The 25,159-nt window shown below is 38.6% G+C and overlaps 1 protein-coding gene across 1 annotated transcript in view; it reads right to left on the reverse strand.

The window, feature by feature from the left end:
* PGAP1 (post-GPI attachment to proteins inositol deacylase 1) overlaps positions 1 to 25,159 on the reverse strand; it is a gene marked incomplete at its 5' end in the record, with an annotated part of 63,854 nt that overhangs the window by 16,340 nt on the left and 22,355 nt on the right. Inside the window, 11 exons of the mRNA XM_080932837.1 lie at positions 946 to 1,036; positions 3,431 to 3,524; positions 7,294 to 7,332; positions 8,577 to 8,685; positions 9,080 to 9,146; positions 9,765 to 9,816; positions 9,932 to 10,005; positions 12,703 to 12,778; positions 19,324 to 19,401; positions 22,792 to 22,843; positions 23,656 to 23,702. Coding sequence (XP_080788963.1) covers positions 946 to 1,036; positions 3,431 to 3,524; positions 7,294 to 7,332; positions 8,577 to 8,685; positions 9,080 to 9,146; positions 9,765 to 9,816; positions 9,932 to 10,005; positions 12,703 to 12,778; positions 19,324 to 19,401; positions 22,792 to 22,843; positions 23,656 to 23,702 — 779 coding nt within the window. The remainder of the gene's footprint in view (positions 1 to 945; positions 1,037 to 3,430; positions 3,525 to 7,293; positions 7,333 to 8,576; positions 8,686 to 9,079; positions 9,147 to 9,764; positions 9,817 to 9,931; positions 10,006 to 12,702; positions 12,779 to 19,323; positions 19,402 to 22,791; positions 22,844 to 23,655; positions 23,703 to 25,159) is intronic.

A 25,159-nucleotide genomic window follows, 5' to 3' on the forward strand; every position in this document is an offset into this window, starting at 1 on the left:
CCAGAGTAGAAGCAAAAACAAAACAAAATCGCAACAGCCATCAACTAGAATCCCCGATCTGCTAAAATAGTTTATAAAACATTCTGAAAACAAAGCTCACTTCTTTGTTTTTCTCCTAAGTGCTCATATAGCTCAGCTGGCTTTGAAGTGTAGCGCTTCCTGCCTCCACCTCTGAGCGCTGGGTTAAAGTGTGTGCAACTGTGTGTGCGCGTGTGCACACGTGTGGTGTGCTGCACACAGACTGTGCACCTTCCTCTCCCTTGAGACAGGGGTCTGCCACTGAACTGGAAGTCTGTCATTTCATACAGCAAGCTCTCCGGTTCCTGCTGTCCTTTCCCACTCAATGTTGGGGTTTTAAGGCAAACAGCCACAGCTGGTTCTGGTATCAGCACTAGGGATCCAAACGCATGTTTTCGCAGTAAGCACTTTTGCCCAGCAAGTAAACATCTCAGTCCTTGGTTCTTAACTCTAACGAACATAACAAGTAATTTATCTGCCCAGAGAGTCTACTAAGCATTAACTACTTACCTCTGGCTACCGCTTTACTCCTATCAATCCCTACATCAACTAATGCAGTGTTTAGCAACTTAAAATCAGGAAGTCAACAGCTATTTGGAATGACGAGATAAAACAGATCTAAGAAATGATTCTGAATTAAAAAAAATACCAGATGAGAGTAACCAAATTAGAATCAGATATTAACTAGGCTAAAGTTTAAACTTTTAGATTTTTAAACACATACAATATATAATTACTTATATATAAGTCTTTTAAAATGATTTCACTACTGAAAATAAACACATTGGGCCTTTTTCTAAAAGTAAATTCAAATTTAATAAAATGTATCAATTACCAAATATATATAAAAGTTCATACTATATTAGGAAATCAAAACATAATTATTTTATAAACAAAATTAAAGTTATCACAAATAATAAAACTTACCCCAACAAAAACTTAATCATAATTACAAATGGGTCGACTTTGTATGGTTTGGCTTCTTTATCTAATATGGTAGCATATTCTAAGCAATAACCTGTTGATTAAAGAAAATCATTTATGTGAACAAAAATTCACAGTAATTAAACAAAGATTCTTTATCTCACAATGCAAACAGTACCCCCGAAACTGCAAGGATCTATAGTTTATCCACAGACAGTCTGTACATCCAGTCATTTGTCAAGCAAATCTAGGTGTCAAAGCCAGGGCTTCCCAATGTGCGTTCTCATAAATAGCAGTAAATTTTTAACAGTTTTGTTGAGATATGATTCTAATGCTATACAGTCCCTCCCTCCCATGACCTTTAGTGTATTTGGCTATACATCCATCACTACAATCAGTCTCAACATTTTCATTACCCAAAAGAAGTCACTTTTAATTTTTCCAGTGTTTGGTAATCGCTAATCTCTCCTTGTCATTATAGACATGCCTATTCTGAACAGATAATATAAATGTAGTCATACAACGTATGAGTCTTGCGATTAGCTTCTTTCATTCAAAACTTCTCAAGACTCAACCATACTAGACACATACAGAATTTATTCTGAGGTGCTAGGGATCAAAATAGGGAGGACTTCGTGCACACCAGGCTCTACCACAGAGTGGTACCATCAGCCCTTCACATCTTAGCACTGCCTTGCTTATGAACAGCACAACTGTGAACATCTGTGCACTACTGTGGACATCTGTGCACTACTGTGGACATCTGTGCACTACTGTGGACATCTGTGCACTACTGTGGACATCTGTGTGGATGAAAGCTTTCAGTTCTCTGGAGGTTTCTAAGAAGAGAGAAGCTGTCCATCCATTTGTCCGGCTGTTTCCTGCAGCTACACACAAAGGCTCCAACTCCTCTGCTTCCTACTATTATTTATATATTTATTATGTCATATAGTATTATAACAATCATTTTGTGGCACTCATTCTAGTGTGTGCAATCTACAGGGGGCATGATTTCCATACTTGCTGCATGACTACCTCTGCACTCGTTTGAGACGTATCATACATTTCAATCCCCTAGGACAGCTTGTTTTAAACATCTCCACAGTCAGTCTGTTAGAACAAAACAAAGTGGAGCAAACATAAAGTCTGGCTGATGTCACACTGCCAGAATAGCCCCACAATTAAAAGGCCAGGTTTGAAACTCAGAAGTTGACAGTTTCACGGTCTCTGTATGTGCTGAACTTAGTTTGCAATGCACATATGTATGTGTAAGTGGGTGCAAACCCGGGTCCATCCTGACACAAAAGAAATCAAGAAAGAGTGACAAGGTGCTGAAGAGAGAGGCGGACTACACAGGGACACGTGACAGAAACGGGAGAGCGGAGAAGGGGAGCTAAGTGTGGAAGACCAACTACAACGCGCTGTATTTGAAAAAGCCACCGGGATTAAACATTAGCAGTAAATCCACAGAAGGCTATTAAAGGGCACTGAAGTTTCCTAACATTCCACAGCTCGGCCTCACTCTTCTCCACCTCCTACCCCCTGACTACTGTCCAAGCTGAGCCGAAGCTTGGCCTATTGGGAAACCATATTCTGTATCTGCTCTTGGCTTTGCTGACTCTGGGAAGCTGACTTCTGTCTTTAGCCACATGAAGCATTGGCTCAAAAATTAGCAGGAAAGGGAGGCTGGGGCATGAGGGAGGAAAGGAAATGGAGGGATGGAAGGAAGAGATGAGAGAGAAGTTGGGGAGGAAGGAATGAAATAAGATAGGAAGGCAAGTAGATTAGTGAGTGTGCACACACTGAGTTTATCCACACAAACATCCTGGCCGCTGCAGCAGCAAGAGAGGCGGGTGTGGACGAGAAGAGACTCTAAGTCCACAGCTCTAACTACCAGCATATGCATTAGAAAAACCGAGAAAACAGAAGGACATGTCTATCATGGGGGCACAATCAACAAAAATCTATGCTGGGAAACGGTAGCTACGGAACTTAATGATGAAACCCAAGGACAAGCTGCAGTGTGTGGATATCACTTGAAAACATCCCTTGGTACTTACTGGCAGGCAGGCTGTTGCTAACCCTCTTGTCTGTCCTGTCGCTCCCATTCCTCCTGGTTCAGTCCTTTCACCTCCTTTCCTATCCTCTCTCTTCCTACCTCCCTTGCTTTCTCCTCTTCCTCATTTTTATGGGTCAATTTTAATGTATGTGATAACTTTTGCTCCTTTTATAAGACAAAAGTACTGAAAAAAATTGAAAAGACACAAAGAAGACCGGCCACAAAAATCACACGCTTTTCCGGCGTTTCCAAGGTGGTAGTTAATTCTCAGAACTTCCTTATTATGCCTTTATAACCCAAATAAACATAACCACACAGGTTTTGCTCTCTAGCACTGGCAAAACCAAACCAAATAAAATTAGCAGGGGGAACATGACGTGAAACTAACAGGCTCTACTTTAAAACTTAAAAGAGCATTAGCTTTTTTACCTGTTGAGAGGAGAGAGTATAACTGCCCTCCATAAGCAAGAAGGATGCCAGACACAACGTAGGCAGGCAGGGCTCCACCATGAAATCTAACTACCTAGAAGACAGGCAAATCAGACGTCAACGGTGGGATACCCGTGCTGATGAAACAAGCGTATTTTCACACAGAATAAAAAAGGTTATTCTTCACTTTGCATTTTTTTTCCTGACACGGCTGCACATCTATTTCTAGTGCAAAGCATCACAACCCTAAGTATGTAAACATTGATTTATAGCACCGTAGGAAAACCTGAGTTTTGCAGCAGAGGTATGACTGAGCTACAAGGTCTTTTCCAAGCATCTCTTATAAAGCAGCCTGTGCTCATGACGCCTGCCATCTTAGACACGTTGTCTCAAGCCCTCTTCTCAAAAACAGCACCCTGAAGCGAAGCGGTTTCATCCCAATTGAAGGACTAAGAGTTCAGGTGTGGAGAGTCCATGAGTGGCGGTATTATAAGTGTTAATGGTTAACTTACACCATCTCTGTGTTTAATACAGCAAGGACAGTACAAATGCTTATAGGTGGCTGTAAAGATAAAGTACAATCACCGTTTAGAGCAGCTGGAATAACTCTCACTAGATAAGCCATCAGAAATCCTTCCTTGTAATAATTAACCGTCACTAAGTTGGAAATCCTGTGAAACTTGAACTCAGCCTAAGCTCATGTCCATGTGTCCCAATGCTTCAGGATGACAGAACCGGTGGAAAGCAGGCTGAACTAAAGGTGATGTGAAGTCAATTGTTTCAGTGGCATAGAATAATTAAGCAAAACCATAGGCTCAACTGTGATATTTTTAATACATACACATTACGTATGTCTCTCGATGTTAGCATTAATTTAAAGTTTCTCTCCATTCTATGGAGTCCGTATGAAACATAAATTGTCAGGTAACTGGATAAAGCGTGTGGTAGTTGAAGCCCAACACAAAACAGTATGTAAAACTTCAAAAGCCCAGCGTCCTCATTTTCCCAGGACCTTTCAAAGCAAGCTTACAGAGAGTTTATTGTTCCAGAAGCATCATCTCATCTCCCCAAGTCCTTTGAGGGAGTTCTCACCCCGCGACTGAGCAGACAAGACAGATTTAGGTGCAGATGCTGCTTGCTTAGGTACTGGAGACTGTAAAGAGCCCTTGAGTTACACAGACTGGAAGGAAAGTTCGCATGCAGCTACTGAGGGGCCGAGATGGTAGAATCCCTTCACCTAACACTGCAGAGCACCGTGAAGTTAAGCAGCCTGGCGCATTCAGGGCCACGGCCAGCTTTACGTCTCACTGAGCTGTATGTCCTCGTACAGGGCATCCCCCTTATCTCTACAGGAGAACGAGACAGACAGCGTCTCATTAAGGGCGTCTGCGTCACGCTCCCCCTTGAAATGGTCACTGGCACACGGGAAGTGTGGGTGGATGAGAGCAATGGGAAACTATCCAAGAACAAATCTAACTCATAAAGGAAATGGGAAAAATGGGATCAAACTTGCACATCCGTGTCCACTGCTGCTTCATCCACAGTAACAAGGACACAGAGCAAGCTCATCAACAGATAAATGGGTAATGATAATATATAATATGAAACTTTATTCAACTATAAACAGAAGAAATTATGAAATCTGTAGAAAAGTTCATGGATCTAGAGATAGAGCAAAGTGATACAAACTAAAGATAAAAAAGCGAGTTCTCATATGCAGATCCCAGCTTGGGTGTGTGTGTGTGTGTGTGTGTGTGTATGTGTGCGCGAGCGCGAGTGCGTACGTATGGGTGTAAACTGAAATAAACTACGAAGGAAACCAAAGTTGGGCAACAAACAGCTGCTGAGGAAGGGGGAGGGGCAAGAGGGAACATGCGACATGAAACTATGTAGGAGACACAGATGAGCACACGGTGAACCAGGAACGTTCAGCACTCAGGGCTGCCTCTTCAAGGAGAGATGTGTAACCTGTTTCTGCCCAGAAGGCAGGAACGATGCAATTCGTAGCTGGTGGCCTCTGCACTATCTGCATGGCCAGGCCACACCTCCTCCCTCAGACTCAAGTTCACCTGTCAATCAGCAGTCTGTCTTCCCTGACACCCTCATCAGGACCACTGTTTCCCTTGAGCCTGCTTCCTCAGTTAATCCAGAGGACCTACCTGTAGGGAAGATGCTGCTTGTACTCACAAGAGTTTCGATATGGCCACCTCTTAAGCTTTTTTTGTACACACAGGACTGATTACCACCAGAAGCTATTTTGAAATTGTGCTGTGCTTAAATATTCCTTAAATAAACTACCCAGTATCAGACCCAATAAGTTTGAACCAACACTGTCCACTGAGTCTTGTTAAGCCAGACTTCCTTCTCGCCTCACTCCGCTAGGAAGGATGTTTGCGGAGACCCCTCACACAACAATGGCGAGGAGAGTGGGGGAGAGCTGAGGAGAGGGCAGGGGGATTGAGTGGGGAGGGAAATCTACTAAAACACAGTTCAAAAATATCATAACGACATCTGCAATGCTCTGTGTGTTAATTTAAAGAATAAAAACACACATTTATCAAATGAGTTAGATATATCAGAAACTTGAGTTCATTCCCCTAGGATCTACAATGAATTAGACACAAACTTGAGCTCATTCTTCTAGGATCTACAAGAAGTCAGATACTTTATGCACTTGAGTTTATTCTCTTAGGATCTACAATGAGTTACATATGCTGTTATGTACTTGAATCTGTTCGCCCAGGACCCACAATGACTTAGATATGTTCTACATACAAGTCTGTCCCCCCAGAACCTACAAGCTAAGTAATTAAGGACGGAGAAATAACATGTGCTTTTTCAATTTGGAATTTTTAGACTTAACTAACCCGAGTTCTTTGACATCTTAAAAAGTACAGACCTTTGATCCAGGGACACTAATACACTCTTATTTTTTAGAAGATTTATCTAAAAATCTTAACTTATCTAAACATAAGTATTACCTTATCCTCTTTTGCTGTGATTGTCTTTGATTAACGCTCACTAAGGTAGCTTGAATTGTCTCATCATTGATCTGAAATATGGGCCTCTGGGATATGAGTAAGACGTGTCCACTTTCACTCTAAGCTATGCAAACGACAAGCCCTTAGCATACGTTAAAAGCTAAGAGCAGGAATTGTTTTGTATTACAAAAAACTATTTTATTGGTTCCTTAACTGTATAAATTTTAAGTATTTATAATGTTATTTTATAACTCGAACTAAAATTTACTTGTTTCTTCTTGATTTATACAAAAACACACATTAACTAAATTTTATTATGTTCACAAATTTTATAATACTTAAATCTAATTCTCGGTCAACCATGGTGGTGCACACCTCTAATCCCAGCACTTGGGAGGGCAGATGCAGGAGGATCTCTGTGAGTTCAAGCCCAGCCTGGTCCAAAAGTGGGTCTAGACAGCCAGGACTACACAGAGAAACCCTGTTTTGAAAAACAAGACAAAACAAAAACAAAACAAACTCTAAATATCTAATTCTCATAAGTTGTTCCAAAGATCAGATGAGATAATGCATACAAAATGTTTCACTGAATTATAGTAATGACCAAATACAAAATTATCAATATTAATTTACTATCTTATGGTTCAAGAAAGTAGCACGTCTGAGTCATAAAACATAAAGATCAAAAAACCCAAGGCAGCAATAAAAGTTTTTGTTGCATTAATTTCTGTCTTAATCAATATTACACAATTCTGAAAATTCTAGTGATGACTAACTCTGCAGGTCTACTCTAAAAACTGCAAATTTACTGAAAAAGATTGCAATCCCGTCCAAGTCACAAAGCAATAGATAATCAACCAACCTGCATTAAGTTTGTCTTACCTGTCCAAGTATTTGTGGGAAGGAAGTCTTAATTGTCACCTAGTATAAAATAATTGTTAAAAAAGGAGATTATTTTCCTGAATCCATTTTATATCTTATTGAGTACTTCTGCATACTTTTGAACAATTAAACAAGATCTTTAAGAATGTCCTCAACCATCATTTTAATTGTCTAAGGTACAGTTTGCCATTCTATACATTTCCCAGTGTACTTCCTCCTCAACAGCTGGATAAATGCTGAGCCCTTCACCACCCATCATCCACTATATCTCATGAAGAGCTCATGTTGGTTAAAACAATGTAAGTCAGAGTAATATTTATGAAACTCATCTTTAATATATATTAGATGTTAAGAAAGCCGAAAAGAGGAGATCTTTCTTAAGAAAATTCTAACAATTATATACAACATGGTTGTATCTTGCTAAAATACAGACTTCCTAGAAAATATGTGATATTGACTTTCAAAAAACATGGACATTTGGTGAGCATGTAGTATTTGAAGGCAAACTGGAAACATTTTTTTTTTTTTTTAAAGATAGGTTCTTACTGGGTAGCCCTGGCTGGCCTAGAACTCTCTATATAGACGTGGTGGCCTCAAATACACAGAAATCCACCTGCCTCTGCCTCCCAAAACAATACAGTTCTTGTCTTTTTAATATTGGAAATACAAACTTTCAAACTGGAAAACATAGCAGGCCTGCAGTACCCATCACCGTTGGAAACGGACGGCACACCATCATCCAAGAATTCCATGAGACACAAATTAATTCATTATACAGAGCACCTGAAACCAGGTCATAGGAACAGATTCCATTCTTCTAGTATCTCCTAGTTTAACCTCAGGAAGTTAGTCCTATTACAGAATCCAAATACTAGGGCTGCTAGCCAAGAATAAGATACTTTACATACACCAGAGTATTACTGTCACCACTGAAAAGCATACAGATCTTTAAAAAGTAGTAAAAGCAAGCTCCTTAAGCTAACCCAGTACTGGTACAAACTCGTCCGCACCAGCTAATTAAATGAAGCTCTTCGATTTATGAAAGATTGTTGACTCTGGGCTTCACAGTTTAGACTAAATTGCAGTAACCACTTATCCTATCAGACGCTCACTCGCTTGGTCTATTTACAGAGCACTAAATAGTCAAGAAGGGAAGCATGAAATATTTGACAGTTTAATTTCTCATACGTATGGGCTTCCACATCATAAGTCTGCAGCTAATAGAAAAAAAAGACCTCTACTTGTCTATGATTAAATCATACAGTTATGCAAACATGTCTTACCTCATACTGACAGTCAGATGATGTGTACATTTTTAACAGTGCCACGTGGCTGTCATTTTCTGGTTGAGCAACATGAAGCTTCAGAGAAATGTCTGTGGACGATGGAACCCTGAAGAGATTATTGAAATATCAATCCTCAAATATAAAAGTGCCAGTAAACAGCAAGTCTAAGGCGATTCTTAACACAATAGAATAATTGATGTAGAAGTTGAGTGATGGATGCATTGTCCCTAGCTGACCCTTGCATTCACACCACAGCTACTTGGCCGTCGTCCGAGCACACAGGGAGAGACGGAGGTAAAGGGAAGACGGCCACTTTTCAAGTAGGATTTCAGTGCTATATTTTTAAATAGAATGCTACATATCTTAAACAATGGCATGATACTAAAGGGTGCATACATTTTACTAACAGGAAATTTAGTAATGGATTCAACTTAAATAAAATAAGCACAGATTCTATTTTAGAAAACCAAAATTTAAAGCAAATTCCTTTATATGCTTACTGTGCAATGGTTAGTGAATCTTCATAGGACCAGGGAATATGAAGTTTATAGATACTAGTCATTTCTTCTGTTAAGACACAAAGGAGAGAAACATTATTCCATGTGTTACCTTAACGCATACACAAGCTGTAAGGCTACTAGATATAAACTGCCCAGTTTACAAAAAGATCAGTGTGGGTCACAGCACGCAATAAAAGGTTATTGACTATTACGCTCCCGAAAAATATTAAGGTATTTGAGTAGTACTAAAAAACTAAAGCAAAATTAAACAGCTAAACCTGAGTTGCTACTGTAATAAGACATAAAGATCCACAGTTTACCATTTATTATTTATGATTAATATCATGTATGATGACTGTGTAAAACACATGGTCAGGTGGAAGACAGAGAGACTTTAGTTATTTCCTTCTTCTACCTTTATGTGGGTTCTGGGGAATGAAATCAGGCTTTTATCTGCTGAGCTAGATCCCCCACCTCAAAATATCTAGTACTGTTAAACATATAAATACGGTTTACTATTAAGGAAGAGTCTATACTAAATCTCTTGAAAATAGAAATATGTTCCCATGATTATATATTTAATGGTACTCCATATAAAATATATGAAAGAAAAGACGCGGAATACGCCTTGGAGAAAGTCCAGAGCAAATGCACTGCTTCGAGGTGGCACTCTCTAGGCCCTTACCTTTGCCTCCGGTGCACTTGCTGACCACGTTGACTTTAAAAGCTTGGTATATCTGATAAAGGTTGACAAACACACACACAAAAATAACAAAAGCAAAAACAAAGTTTCTTTGTTTAATGAGATAGCAAATGCAGATGAAGCTTTCCTGGTCTACCCATGAGAATTACCTGACCAAAATTCAGCAGCTCTATGTTGTAGTACAGGCCATTTGTATTCAGTAGCGCCTTCCTGGATGACAATCCTGTTGAATTAAAAGTACTGTGTTATTTGTAATAATACCAGAGAATTTTCAAAAGTGTGCTGAGTCCTTACATAACATTTAAAAATACCAACAGAATTGCAAAATTAAGAGGAAAAAAAAAAGTTAAAACTTTGATGTGGTGTATGAGGGGGTGACAAGCTTAAGGCCAGTGCAAGCGGAGACTGGAGCCATCTGAGCTACAAGGGAGGGAGGGTCTGAGACACAAGCTCACATTGCTGCTGATATGGGGACAGTGACTGCTAAACAACGGTATTTATAACGACGTGCAGTTATTTTAAAAAGTCAAATACTTATTTCCAATTTTAGGATGATGTGGTTCCTAAAGCACATTATTTTTAAATGACACTGGTAATTCAGAGTTGCTAATCTGGTATTTTCCTGAGTATTTTGCACCCCAAAACATTGACCTGCAGTGGGATATTGGGGGAAAAAAACCTCAAAGGAGTTTCCTATTACAAGTAACACTGATGTTTTTCATAAAAGGGATACATGTGTATGTGTGTACGTGTGTGAGTGTGTGTGTGTGTGTGAGTGTGTGTGTGTGTGTGTGTGTGTGTGTGTGTGTGTGTGTACACCATACTAAAGGGCACAGGGACCAAGCTAAATGAGTCCCTAAAAGACAAAGTTAAAACAACTTAAGCAAGAAAGTATGTAACACTAGTATTCTAACACCCTTAATAAAATATCCACACTAAGCAATTGCTCCACTGTGTGTGTGTGTGTATTCACTAGTCCACTGTGGTCTTGGAAAATAAAAGAATAGATAAGGCGGATGAGGTACCTCTACCTCAGACAGAATCTCTATGGTGGAGACTGCAACAGTAATCACTTGCTAAAGAATAGCTGACCCATTATATGCTAAAAACCATTAAGTTGTACATATTCTTCCAAATTGTTTCTTACAAGATATCTGCAATGGTAAAATATAGAAACTAGTAATTACATAGTAGAGAAATCTTTTACGTACCACTTTAATTAATAAAAGATCAATTAGATTTATTAGCATCATACTTCCTGACACATGAGGAAGGCATATGACTTCTCGGCAGTCTTGGCAAAAATTTATAAGCTCGATATGTGAATGCAACAGCACCAAATAAATCCAAACTAAGGGAGTTTTTTGCAAATAACCAAGGACCCTTGGCATGCTCCAAATCGATAATGACCAAGGAAACTGATGGAGGAGCAACAGCTCAACCCAGTGAGGAGCCGATGTGTGTTACAGGAGACACAAGAGTTAAACCCACCGAGGCACCTGGGAGAGGATCAGAGACAAGACTCCAATAGGCTACGCCTGTCTAGGTTATTAAAAATTGTACCACACTAATTCAGATTCAGAACTATACTATGGAGCTGGAAGGATGGCTCAGTGGTTAAGAACATGCACGGTTTTTGCCGAGGACCTGAGGCTGGATGCCAGCACCCATAAGTTCACGGCTAATTCCACCTCCAGGGGGAATCCAACACCTTTAGCCTCAGCAGGTAGCTACAGTACACATGCCCAGACACAGGCACACACATATACAGGTAATTGGAAAGGAAAAAAAAGGTTGCATTAGACAAACATGGCAGATATAATCACAGCCTTCATGAGGTGGTTCGAATCGTTCGAATCCTAAGTTTTAAGGTCAGCTTTCCTGAGTTACACAGCACATCGTTGTTAAAAACAAACAACAAACAAACAACAACAGAAAACAGAAATTAAAGTGCTATATTTATGTAAAAGGTCAGCATCCACAAAAGACTGGGAAAGGTTTTAAAGGAAGTCTGCACTGTTTCATAACATAGAAGTAAAGCCTGTAAGAACATTTAATGGGGGATGGAGAGATGAAGACTACTGGCTACTCCTCCCCAGGACCTGAGTTCCATCAATTCCCAGAAACCACTCGGCGTTCTGGGAGATCTGTTGCCCCCTTCTGGCCTTTACAGGTACCACACAAATATGGTCCACAAAAATGCATGCAGGCAAAATTCCCATGCACATAAATAATCTATTAACATATAGTTGAGAGAACTTCATAAGACAGACAACAATCTAGATAGGCTCTGTGTCCCTGACAGAAGCAAGTAGGATGGCTTATTGATGAACAGAAAATCGCCATGACAGTGTTGAAGGCATAAGTACTGAATCAAGAGAAGTGAGGTTTATTTAAATAATAAAAGTTTGTTCTGTGAAAAAAAAAAAACTGTAAGATGGACCAGTATTACATTGGAGGACACATAGGCAGAAGCACTTGATTCCTGCATTTTATATAAATATGGGCAAATACAGAGGTGGTTTGTAATGAGAATCACCCAGTAGGCTCCTGAGCAGAAGGAAGAGTTTGGGAGGGTCTAGGAAGTGTGGCCTTGCTGTACTTTCTAGTCCATCTCTGCCTCCTACGTTGGGATCACATGTGGGCCTCAGCTTCCCAGCCTCTGTGCCTCTGCTCTGCCACTAAGTACTAGTTACAGTCTGTCTCTTAGAAGTGGCCTTGGTCATGGAGTCTTCTCACGGCAAGGGAGAATGAACTTGAGACAAGGCCCGTCTAACCTTCATCCTCAGAAGCTGACAATCACACCACGGAACCTCACCACAGTTTGCTAAGCACTCTACTCGGAACATGCTAATATTTTTTCTACCAATGGGGGGCACTGCTCAAAGCTATGCTTAAGTCTCAAGAGCAGAACACTTACCAAAGGAAAAGAGGTGAGTAACAGGAAGCTGTATGGATCTTGCTTCTTTCTTAAAGAATTCACAGTCTACAACAAACTGAGATAGAAGACAGTGACTTATTAGGAAACGCAGAATTCAATTTGGTGAAAATGTTGAGGTTTGTGTGGAAAATAAACCCCAGCTTGGGCAAGGTTTGTGAGACTCATTATATCGTAACTCTAGCAAGAATTCCTCTAGCAGGTACTGTGTATGGCACGAAGGTCTAACAAGCAGTTTCTTAATCAAAGTATTATCTAAGGGTCATTTTAAATAACAAATTCACTTTGAAGCTTAATTATAATATCAGGTGTTTCCAGAGGAAAGGTATTAAAGGCTAGATCAAAGCACTGAGATACAAAGGCAATTTAAGATTATAAGGGTTTAGACTACATGTCTCTGAGTACGTCCCTAGTCACAAGGAAATTATAACTTTGTTGGTTTTTAAATTCAACCCTGTACCTTTAAGTATCTATAGTTTAATCATACTATAAAAGCGTCTGTAGCTACTCATTCAACTTATCTATAGCTATTGCTGTTTATAGATGATTACTGCAGATCAGCCAGTTGTTACAGAAAATGGGAGAAAAAAATGAGTTTTCACCCAATAAAAAAGTGAGCATTTCACAAAAGGAAACCCAGTAGAAGGTAGCATGCCATTACAATTTTTATTTTGACAGCATTTCCTTTTTAATAACATTGCTAGACATGCACAGGGAACTATATCTGGCTGTTTGCAAAAAGAATAGTTTCTGGAAAGGCAAAAAGATCTAAATAACCATAACACTACTGAATTATTTTGGCCAGTAGGAGAAGATATAATCCTCACAACAGAGCAAGAGTTTGATGTCTCAAGAGGAGGGAAGCCACCAGTGCCTACCTCAGGCTTCCATGACAACTCTTCCTGGAGCATTTCAGCTGTGTTATTCCTTTGCCCTCAGATGGACTCTCAATTATTTTTTAAACTGAAGACCAGTGAATGAGCTGCAGTCAGACTTGTACTGTGTGGTGCACAGAAAGGAGCACCACCATGCTAAGTGCTTGGCTCTCATTCCTTCTCTCAAGAACTTCCTTGAGAGAAGCACTTCCATTATAGAAAATACTGCTCAAAGGCTACTGTGGTGGTTTGCATATGCTTGGCCCAGGGAGTGGCACTATTTGGAGGTGTGGCCTGGTTGGAGGAAGTGTGTCACTGTGGGTGTGGGCTTTAAGACCCTCGTCCTAGCTGCCTTCAGAATAAGAGGTGGTACTCTCAACTCCTCCAGCCCCACATCTGCTTGAATGTTGCCCTGCTCCCGCCTTGATGATAATGAACTGACTTCTGAACCTGTAAGTCAGCCCTAATTAAATATTACCCTTTATAAGAGTCACTTTGGTCATGGTGTCTGTTCACAGCAATGAAATCCTAACTAAAGACAATTAGAAATCACTTACTGACAAGGATTATTAATATTTTTACAAAGTGCTTTTTATGAGATAGTGAAGCAGTTTTAAAAACGCAACTTCAGGAGGCAACATGGAAGCAGACGTGGATGTTTCTCAGCGCATCTTTAGATAGATATGGTTGTTATGATTATTTCTAAGGGTTTCTATGTTCAATTTATCTTATCTAGGTGGGCAGCTTATATCTTTGTCAACTGGTTGTAAGCTTATAGTGAAGAGGGATAGCGGATTGAGAATTTAACATATAAATCTGTTTGATAAGTTAATGATTGTGGAGTCATGTTTTTACCAGTCGGTGGAGAACAGTGTGTGAAAGCAACATGCTAGGGTGATCATGGACCACCCAAGACAGAAGCAAAAAGGGCAGGTTGAGTGGACTACACTTGGGTCAAAAGAAGCTGGGTTCTGTGAGTACTTAATAGGCAGTAAGAAACCACTAAAATGAAGATACCCTCAGTACCACATGGCCCTATGGGAGTTGGCACTAGCTTGGGATAAAGGGTTATCCAACATTTTATATTTACCGAAACAGGTAGCGAACCAACATGTTAGGCAAGAATCCACTAAAAATTAAGGCTATCAGCCTAAGAGTTAGAGAAAAAGTTTTATTTTCTAAGTAAGATGGGGCCAGCACCATGTTGAGTCACATGGTGTCTCAAGCTTGGGAACCTTAAACAAAAGAAATACAGAGACAGCCTCTGCTGGTAGGCTGTAGGGGTCCTGCTGTGCGAAGGCAGGGTACCCTGAACACATATTGAGAGATTAGAAGCTGCTTGATTCTTTGACAGAATTGTTTAGGAAATGTATCTAAAAAGCTGGTTTGTTTGTTTTGAAGATGGTATAAAGATTTAATGCTCAAGTCAAATTTGTTTTTCTAGTTAGAAGAGTACAGAGTTTACCCAAATCACATGAGGATTTTCACCCACAGTTCAAAATTAAGATAAGGAAAATTAGTCACTGACTCCAAGTAGAGAGTGATAATATTTGCAAGTTAAGAATGTTATTAAAACTAAAAGTCTATATACAAGGCAAAGTGAATACAAAAGACATTTATCAGGGAAGTTATTAATAAATGAAGATCTGATACTCCATATTGAGAGCTGGACAGATCGAAATACTGGTTTTACAAGTTGTTTACTTATTGATACTGAAGTTGATAAAAGGTGTTAGTTTGTTTTATGAATTATCCCACTAAGGCCAGGTGGCTTGTCAGATGCCAGTTAGTGAGAGTTTGTGGTTATTTAAAAATTACCACAACAGGAGGCTCATATTCTCTTAACATGGGATCCACAGGAATCTGAGTTGATTTCTTGACATGACAGATTATTAGAGGCCTAATAACATCATATGGTTTTTTAGTTTATTCATTTGTTTTATATTATTTTAAATTTCTAAATGAGTATGCTGCTGAGTTTTGTGGGTTTATTATTTCTCTGGGAGAAAATATAAAATATTTTGGTTGCTGACCAAAGGACACGCTATTTTGAGAGAAAGGTTTTGTCTTTATGTTTTTTAAAAGTGTGCTTACATTCTACATGCCTTCCAGAGTTATATGGACCAAATTTGATAGATCTGCCTGAAAGACTAGATTCAAGAGGATCAAACAAGAATATATCTTGATACTAAGATACTTCTGTTGAGATTTATATATTGCAGAAAGAGCAGCTATGGTGAAGCTTGTCACCAGAATGCTGAACTGGCCTGCTTGGATTCCTGATCTCAGAGACTACAACAATCGTCGGTGTGGCCTTCCTTCTTGAGGCCTGACCAGCTTCCTCATTCCCTCCCCACCCCTGGATTCTCAACGCCCATATTTTCAGCTTGAAGAACCTATGAAGAGTTGACACCCATATTCCCTGGACTTTGGGGGGGGTGAAAATGGGTTATTCTATGGTTGTTTTTATGAAGAATTTAGAAATGGTCATAATTTAACAGGGAGGAATTAGCCAAATTGATTTGTACAGCCATAATCTCCTTTGGTTAACTAAACTAAAGTCATATCTTACACTGGTAGAAATATCTCTAATTGATACAAAGTTGAAGTTATAATCTCTACAGTGGTATAGAATTTATTTGGTACAAATTTAAGGTTTTCATTGATATAATTTCTTTTTGATTTAAATTTGAGATTAATATTGCTTTCATATAGGTATTGTACCTATACAACACATTTGGGAATGCAAGGCTTAGAAAACTGCTATTATATACTGTTTTTAGTTAATTAAATAATACAAGTTAAGGGTCAGATAGCAAACTCATGATTCTGAGTCAATTAAAAGGGTGTTTTGAGATATTTCAAGTAGAAATAGCCAAGAGTAGTCAAGACTTAACAGTTCAGAAATGCTTTTTGTAGTTAGATGGTTTTCAAAAACAGGTCAGATATCCATTAATTATGACATTTGATATTATATATCTTTTGTTAAGACATATCTGCTCCTTACAGTTCCCTTTTGGTGGACTTAATGAAGATATTGATCATCTTTACCGCCAGGTGAAGTTATACCTTATGGCAAGAGAGCCACTGGGCAGAAACTGCCTATTTCATCTACAGACTAATACTGTCCAGAAAGGAACCCATTATAAAGAATAGTCAACTGATAATCTTTACTAAACCAAAATTATTAGCCCTTCAAGATTTCTGCATTTCAAAGGTCTGTTAGTTGATCCTGGGCCAGAAGGCTGAAGACTTGCTCTCACATGTTGCTAACAGGAAAATACTAGTGGAGATTTGTCTTTACAACCTGTCTTAGTTCTAGAAGTCGTATTAGACTTTCTATGTTTGTAGACATTTGGCCATTCTCAGATTTCTGACAGAGTTGAAGAGTAATTTAGTTTTATAGCCTACCCAAGATAATTAACTTTGAAAAAACATAGACATTTAGAAAATTTACAAATGGTAATAGTTGTACATAGCTTACATTTGAGGAAAGTTTTTTTTTTAAAGTAAACAAAAAGGGTGATGTGTAGGATGATGTCATTATACCACAGGGCGAGCCCAGCCAATCATTGGATGAGAAGGAAAGGTAGACAGGGAAAAGTCTTGGAAGGAGGAAGCAGAAGGAGAAGCAGAGAGATTTGAGTGGAGGTAGCATGGAAGCAGACGTGCATATTTCTCTCAGCTCATCTCAAGATAGACAAGGTTGTTATGATTGTTTCTAAGGGTCTGTGTGGGTCAATTTATCTTATCTAGGTGGGCAGCTTATATCTTTGTCAACTGGTTGTAGAGGGATTGTGAAAATGTAACATATAAACCTATTTGATAAGTTTAAAAAATAGTTTCAATAATTTTTAAAGATATTTAAATACCAGAATTTTTTTTTAGACTGTGCTGATACCTTGGCAAAATTAAACAAATATTTAATATATTAAGCCTATTTCTGTGCTTGTGGCCTGTGTTTGATCATGGAAAAAGTGAAGCAGGTTTTAAGTCGTAAAGCTATCTTCTGACCCCATTCTTCGTACACAGCTTACTGATGACGGCTCATGTGCAGGAGTCAAAGATCCAAGTTATCATTACAGAGAGAGGAAAGTGAGCAGCAGCACAGGCAGACACGTCATTTCCTACAGATGCATTGTGTGTTTATACGTCTGCTACAATTACCTATTGGAAGGAAGGCTTGTTGATTTCTTGGTGTAACCAGAAAAGGCCTTTTCAAGTTTTGGAGAGATGTTAAATTTATTCAAAACCAACTTACCTGATAGAAAACCCTTAGAGAGCTTTTATTATTGAAGATGCTGAATTAACCTTTCACTTGAGCTAAGCAAAACAAAACAATGAACCTATTAAAGGTACTTGTGAGACGCAGTCCAAGATAACTGGCAACAGTGTCTGCATATCCTTTCCCCGATTTCCTTTAGAGTTTCCAAATCTTTTTGGTAACAAATCTCATTAACTTTCTCACTCAAAACACTTTGTGTTTTGCTTCTTTATTTAATGTGGTATCCACTGCAGACTGTATATAAATTGGGGAAAAAGTATCTGCTTGTTAATCTCAGAGTTCACAGTATGTTGATAACAACAAAGATATCAGCAAATAATTTAAAATGTAACATGATATGAATATTCCTCAAAGAGTCATCACAAAGGATCATGTGATTAAGTAGAAGTCTGGAGGAGCAGAGAAAGGAGGAAGGCCTCTTGGCTGGTAAGTGGGCTGGTCCTAACGGAAAGGGAGAGCCAGGGCTTCTCCCCTCGACCTGCTTTCCTGTGACTCCCTTAAAAATCTCACCCTTTATTCCTACTCCCACCTCACAAAAAAGCCCCTCAAACCCCCTGAAGTGGCTCTTACTCCTCCTGTGGCAGGCTATTCTCCACGACAAAAGATGGTGCAGCCCTGCTTTCAGTGAAAGATCTCATGGCTTCCTAGTGCCCCAGTCAGGGCAAGTCAAGGGCTGCACAATACCACAGGTCAGTTTCCTACGCTCTGCCCACGGTTATTCTACATCCTTTCATAGTTACCTATGCACTGTTTCCACACCACGCTCTCCCAGCCGCTGTTCTGTTTTGATTACAACTTTTGCTGCCATGTTGCTGCTGAGTTTCTGGAATGTATGTAGCACGAAGGAACTGGAATTTAAATTTTGTTTTATTTCAGCTAATTTAAGTGGCCATGCGTGGTAGTAATCTGGAGCTTGACAGCACTGATCTAGAGCACCGTTCCTTCCTCCAGAGGTCCCATTCCCTGAGTCCATTTTGTCAACCCCACACTGAACAGCTGCGCTCAGCTCCTCCATCTGTGTGATATATTAGCATCTGGTCTCTCCGTGGACTTGCTAAATTCTGACCTGTGTTCTGTGCATTCAAAATTCTGCCTCTTCGCATTTCTCTTATTGATGTTACCTTTTTTCCTCCTTACGCAACAGGATGACAAACGACAGAGCCTTTTCTATATCTCCTATTGATCTCTGATATTCTGTACATAAAATGGTACCTAGCAAGTGATCAGGAAAGACCGGCAAACCGAAGCCAGCTCTCGCCAGGAACAAGAAATCTGTGTTTGTTCTGCTCAAGATGAGTGGGCATTGTGAGGACCTAACACCAGGTGGATCACCACACTGGGCGTGATGTTAGATAAGCTTGTATCTCTGCAGAAATCATCAAAAATAAACAAATAAATAAACTTTCACAAGCACTCCAGTAAAGCCCGCCCCAGGTCTGTTACCTTGCTTCCGTGGACGGACGGTACATAGACAACAATATGTGACAAGGACGGGTAGTCTTGAAGTCTTAGCGTCAGAGACTGAAAGTAAGGGTAAAGACACAAGGCCATTTTCATTTCTGACACACGTTAAAGAGAACTTACAAAAACTTACTTCTCAATGGCTTGTTTTAGAAATCACCTCTTAAAGCACCCACTTGATAGGCCCTGAATTAGCCTTCAGCACATACTCCCACTCCCACAGAAAACACACAAATCAATTTATATACACATTTACATGGTCAGGCCAATGATTTTATAAAAAGATAAATTTATAGTAATTACTGTTAAATATCAACCATCTAAAAGATTGCTTGAGCTATCTCTTCAGGTACAACAAATGATGCTTAACATTAAAGTTAAGATTTTATGTAATTTTTCTCCCAAGTGTGAAAATTCTTTTTGCAATTTGGCTATCTATTATGGAGAGCATTATAGCATTGTTCCTATATTTATGATAATCAGTTTAAAAAACATTCAAAAGTTGCTAAACATGATGGGAAAGTTACAACGTAATCTCCAAGGATTCTGACTTAGCTGAAGTAGCAAAGAGCTGTTGGCTGATACATGAACACCATCCAATAAAATACTTTGTAGCTGACAAAGAAATATCGCTAATGCTGAATCTCACCAAGTAAACAGTATGGGTGCCATAAAAAAAGAAAACCAGATGTTATAGTTCATTTTTGATGGCTGGACAGGGAGGACACGGGCCTTTCCAGTAACTCCCAAGATCCTACAGTTTTCAGTCCAGTTTCACTTCTGGAAGCCAATGTAGGATAGGAGTGGACATGTCAAGAGCAATGAATAAATGCTAACATGTTTCCAGAGACACCTGCTTTCTTCACTTTCCTTCAGAAACATCAAGGTCTCTGCCAAGTGGGACAGCCTTGCAGCACCGAGAAAGTGGGTAACAACCTGGCCAGAAGCCCAGCTAAGCAGCAAACTCCTAGGTCTTAATAGAAACTGAAGATGTTGATGGGGCTGCATAAATTACATCTATAGGCAGCTGAGGCCATCATTAAAGATAACTCTCAGTTAGGAAGAACTGTGCTGTTCTGTGTGGCAATCGGCTCCAACAGCTCCCAGATGTGTGTTCCCAGTAATGACACTTTAGTATTTGTAGAGCTATTAAAATACAGTCAGCAGAGGGCCTCAGAGTGATGCTTTCATGGTACAACCTTTGTCTAGATGGCATTATTATACAAAACACTACAAAATATTTTCACTTAATCATCTTATTTTGTTTCTTTATCTGTAAAAATATGGTGTAGAAAAAGGGTTACTTCGAAGTTGATGCCTGCTCTAAATTGTTGATGATGACTATGCTAGTTATTTATTTAGCATTACATTTTGGAAACGGGGTTCCTAGAAGTATTCTAGGCTGGCCTTGAACTTACTGTGTGGCACATATAGTGTGAGCACATCTTTTGTGTTATTACTTCATTTATACAGTTTTAAACTGTGCTACTTGAGAACCACTAACACATTATATAAAAATTTTAAATATGATGGGAAAAATAATCTAATATTATCTTAAACTTAAAAACCCCTAAGGCTGAGAATATTGTAATCCTCTCTTCCAGAAGTCACTATTAAAGAGCATTCAGCAGGAACGGCTTGCTCTCCTGCTGTGCAAACATCCGATTCCTAAATGAAGAACAAACAGGGACCTACAATTTGGTAAATACATTTTCAGTCTTTGTAGATTTATAAAAACAGTATTTACTCATGAAATTTATTTGTTTTTCTGAGAAAAGTTCTCAAGATACAGAGACAAGTCCTCACTGTGCGGCCTGGCTGGCCTCAAGTGCTGTTACCTTCCTTGCCTCTGCTCCCTGAACTCTGGATTACAGCTGTACACTACACCCAGCTAAGAAATTCACTTAAAATACAGGACAGAGAATTTTTATAAGGTCTTTAATTATTATTTATTCTGCAATTATGAAGCGGATAGAAGTCCTGAGTTAGAAATGGAAGGGAAGCTCATTGTATCTCAAGAGAATGAGGTGCAATCCTACAGTTAGGATCTGTCCTAATAATCCTGTTTTGCTTTTGCCTGAAGACAGGAAAGATCCAAGGACAGACTTTCAAAATCCCATTGAGTAAAATTGCTTCTTTACACATTTGTTCTACAAATGAATAATATTTGTTTCCAAAGGAGCATGCACAAATTAAGAGCAAACAAGACAAAACAAGGCAAGACACCCAAAGTTGTAGACATGACCGTCCTTCTGACACCATTCTCCCTTTAAAGCTGCTCTCGGCTACTACAACTAACATAGAGTGCATTGTTTGTGAGACAGAGGTTGAAGGATCGTATGTTCAAAGCCTATGTGTGCTACAAAGAGAATTCAAGAACAGCATTCATACTTAGTGAGGTCACCACCTCAAAAATAAAGAACCAAAGGCTAAGGATATGACTCAGTGATTTAGAGGACATAAATTTAATCCACAGTTCTGCCCCCTCAATAAAAAAATCAGTATTACTGAGAAAAAAATAACTCAGCTGGTGTCAGTTGGAGAGGACTGAGAGTAGCCAGAGACCTTCTATTTCAACTCTGAGTTCATTAGAAAGTATATTTAATTTTAAAGTACTGATTTACTTACAGACTGAAACCACCAAGCCCAGATGAGATTGTAAATTATAATAAACACAATTTGGAAATCAGAACAGATATTATAGACGTATTTTGTGTTTTCCACAATAGATTTTGAGAATATACAAATTAGCCTATTTTTAAAAAGACTTGTGGGGCTGGAGAGATGGCTCAGAGGTTAAGAGCACTGACTGCTCTTCCAGAGGACCTGAGTTCAAATCCCAGCAACCACATGGTGGCTCACAACCATCTGTAATGAGATCTGATGTCCTCTTCTGGTGTGTCTGAAGACAGCTACAGTGTACTCATATACATAAAATAAATAAATAGATTTAAAAAAAGAAAACCCTGCCAACATAGTGGAGTTACTTAAGGAAATCACTAACAATTATTAAATAAATCTGTGGTATGATTTGCTGCTCTGCAGAACTAGCCACAAGAGTTACCCAAGTGCGTAACCACGATGTGACATAATCTAGATCATGCAGCGTTAACTGAAATCTCACCGCTCTACTGCAGCCCCCCTCCCGAAATGAACTCTCAGTGGAACACAGTAACTAGTGTTTAGCTTAAGACACACGCATCTTAAAAGTCTGTCTGGCTCTTTCCGCATGGCGCTGTAACAGATTCAGAAGGTTGTCAGCTTACAGTTTTTAATCTCTGAAAAGTAAACAAAACATGGCTGTTTGCTATTCCTTATCAAATGCATTTTAAAGGAAATACTCCCAAAATATATTTCTAAAGAAATATTTTGAAGACTTTTTCAAAGAGCACAGTCTATCAGCTGATTTACTTTTTTACCTAAATATAAAATCCGAAAGCTACAGTTTACCTTGATTGTTGGCAACAGTTCAGCTTTCCATGATAAATCAACCCCTTGCCGGCTTCGAAATAAATATGAAGACATAATTAGAGGGCAAACATTTCAGGCATTATAATTTGCAAATAAACTTCAGAACAAAAACATCTGTGGCCCTGTGGATGCGAGATGGCAGGTACAGCGAAGATGAAGTCTGAGATGTACACACAAAGATCCCTTGGTGGAAAAAAAAACATTGGTTTTTCTCAACGAGCAGTTAGTTAGATGTTTAAACAACTGCTCATGTGTAAACCGCCTTGTGTTTTCATTTAAGAAACAAAGCCAGACCCAGTGAGACGAGCTGGTTAGGAAAAGGACTTGCAGTACAAGCCTGACAACCTGAACCCAGAATAAAAGAGGACGGGCAACTCCCAACAGCTGTCCTTTGAACTGCACACACATGCCACGGCAAGTAGATTTGTGCACGCACATATACATGCATGCTCATACATGCACAATACATACACATGCAATAATTAAAATTTAAAATATAAAAATTATAATCTAAGACAATAGTATGATAAACATATGAGCACAGAAAGCTGTCTGGGTATTTGCTGAGGTTCGTGTCTGTAAGGACAAGACTGGGGAGGCTGATGCAGAATAAGTGTGAGTTCCAGGCTAGCCAGAGCCACACAGTAAGTTCCGGAACAGCCTGGGCTACAGAATGGAACCTAACAACAACAAAAAAAGAAAATCAGAAAAAAACAATTGTGTGTGCACTTGTGCACACAAGCACTTCTATGTGTATACATATGCATATAGGATCTTGAAAGTCTAATTTCTGAGCATGGTTTATGTTAAGAAAAATGAACAATTTAGTTCAAAAAAACTTACCACATGGAAGTGCTGTTTATGCAGCCAAAAATCCAACTATTTGTATCCTGTTGATTAATAACAGAAAATGATTTAAGACAAGCATTTTTCAATACTTTCCTGTTATAAATGATAACATCCATAGTAGAAAAATATATGAAAACATTGGTGAGGATCAAGAAAAACAGAGTAGTAGTTTGTGACTAAGAAACATGCATGTTCTTAAAAAACACACAGGTCAAGGATAGGCCGGAAGTAGACTATTAAGTTGTCCGGTCCAGGTGAGCAGCTGACCTCCCGCAGCAGCTTGAGGCCGCCCTCAGGGGTGTGTAGGCCTATCTTCTTCTTCTTCTTCTTCTTCTTCTTTTATTTTTTTCCATTTTCAGTGTCTTCCAACACACATTTTATTAAGTTTTTTCTTACAACTTTATTTAAAAAAAACAGATATATGTACAGATTTTTAAAAAGCATTTTGGCATAAAACTATATGAATATTTTTTATCAGTACTTGATTTTTTTTAAAGGTTTGATAGTAAGCATTGAAATCTTGCTCTACCATGTTCATAGCAGCCTTATTTATAATAGCTGAAGCTGAAAAGAACCCAAATGTCCTTCAGTAGCTGAATGGATACAGAAATTGTGGTATATATTTTTTTCCTTTTATATTCTTTTTTTTTTCCCCTTACAACTTTATTTTAAAAAATCAGAGATACATGTACATATTATTAGAAGTATTTTAGCATAAAATATTATGAATATTTATGAATATATTTTTCTATATATATGCATATATTTTTAATGAATATATGAATATATTTTTGTCAGTACTATATGAATATATTTTTGTTAGTACTTGATTTTTCTAAAGATTTTGATAGTATGCATTGAAATCTTACTATTTATAATGATCATAAAGTATATGTAAAACAAAACATAACATGAAAATAGTCAAAGTTTTCTTGGTGTATAAAGATTAAACATAATGATTTTTAAATACCAAAAATTGCCACAAGGCTATCTTCTTAGATCTTGAGTTATAAAATTGTGGTATATTTACACAATGCACTACTCAGCTATTAGAAACAATGACTTTATGAAATTCCTAGGAAAATGGATACATCTAGAGAATATCATCCTGAGTGAGGTAACCCAGTCACAAAAGAACAGACATAATATGCAGTCACTGATAATGGGATACTAACCCCAGAAAGCTCTAAATACCCAAGAAACAACTCATTATGAAGCTCAGAAAAAGAAAGGCCAAAGAGTGAAAGCCTCAGTCCTTCTTAGAAAAAAACAAAACAAAACAATAAGTGTATAGCACCCTCTCAGAGTGGGGTACACCTAGACCTTAAATCATTAATAACTCAAGAGCTAAGAAGATAGCCTTGTGGCAATTTTTTTGGTATTTAAAAATCATTATGTTTAATCTATACACCCTAAGAAAACTTTGACTATTTCCATGTTACGTTTTGCTTTACATGTACTTTATGATCACTGTAAATAGTAAGTTACAGTTAATTCT

Source organism: Micromys minutus, assembly GCF_963924665.1.
Source record: "Micromys minutus genome assembly, chromosome: 19".
In the NCBI taxonomy this organism is placed as follows: Eukaryota; Metazoa; Chordata; class Mammalia; order Rodentia; family Muridae; genus Micromys; species Micromys minutus.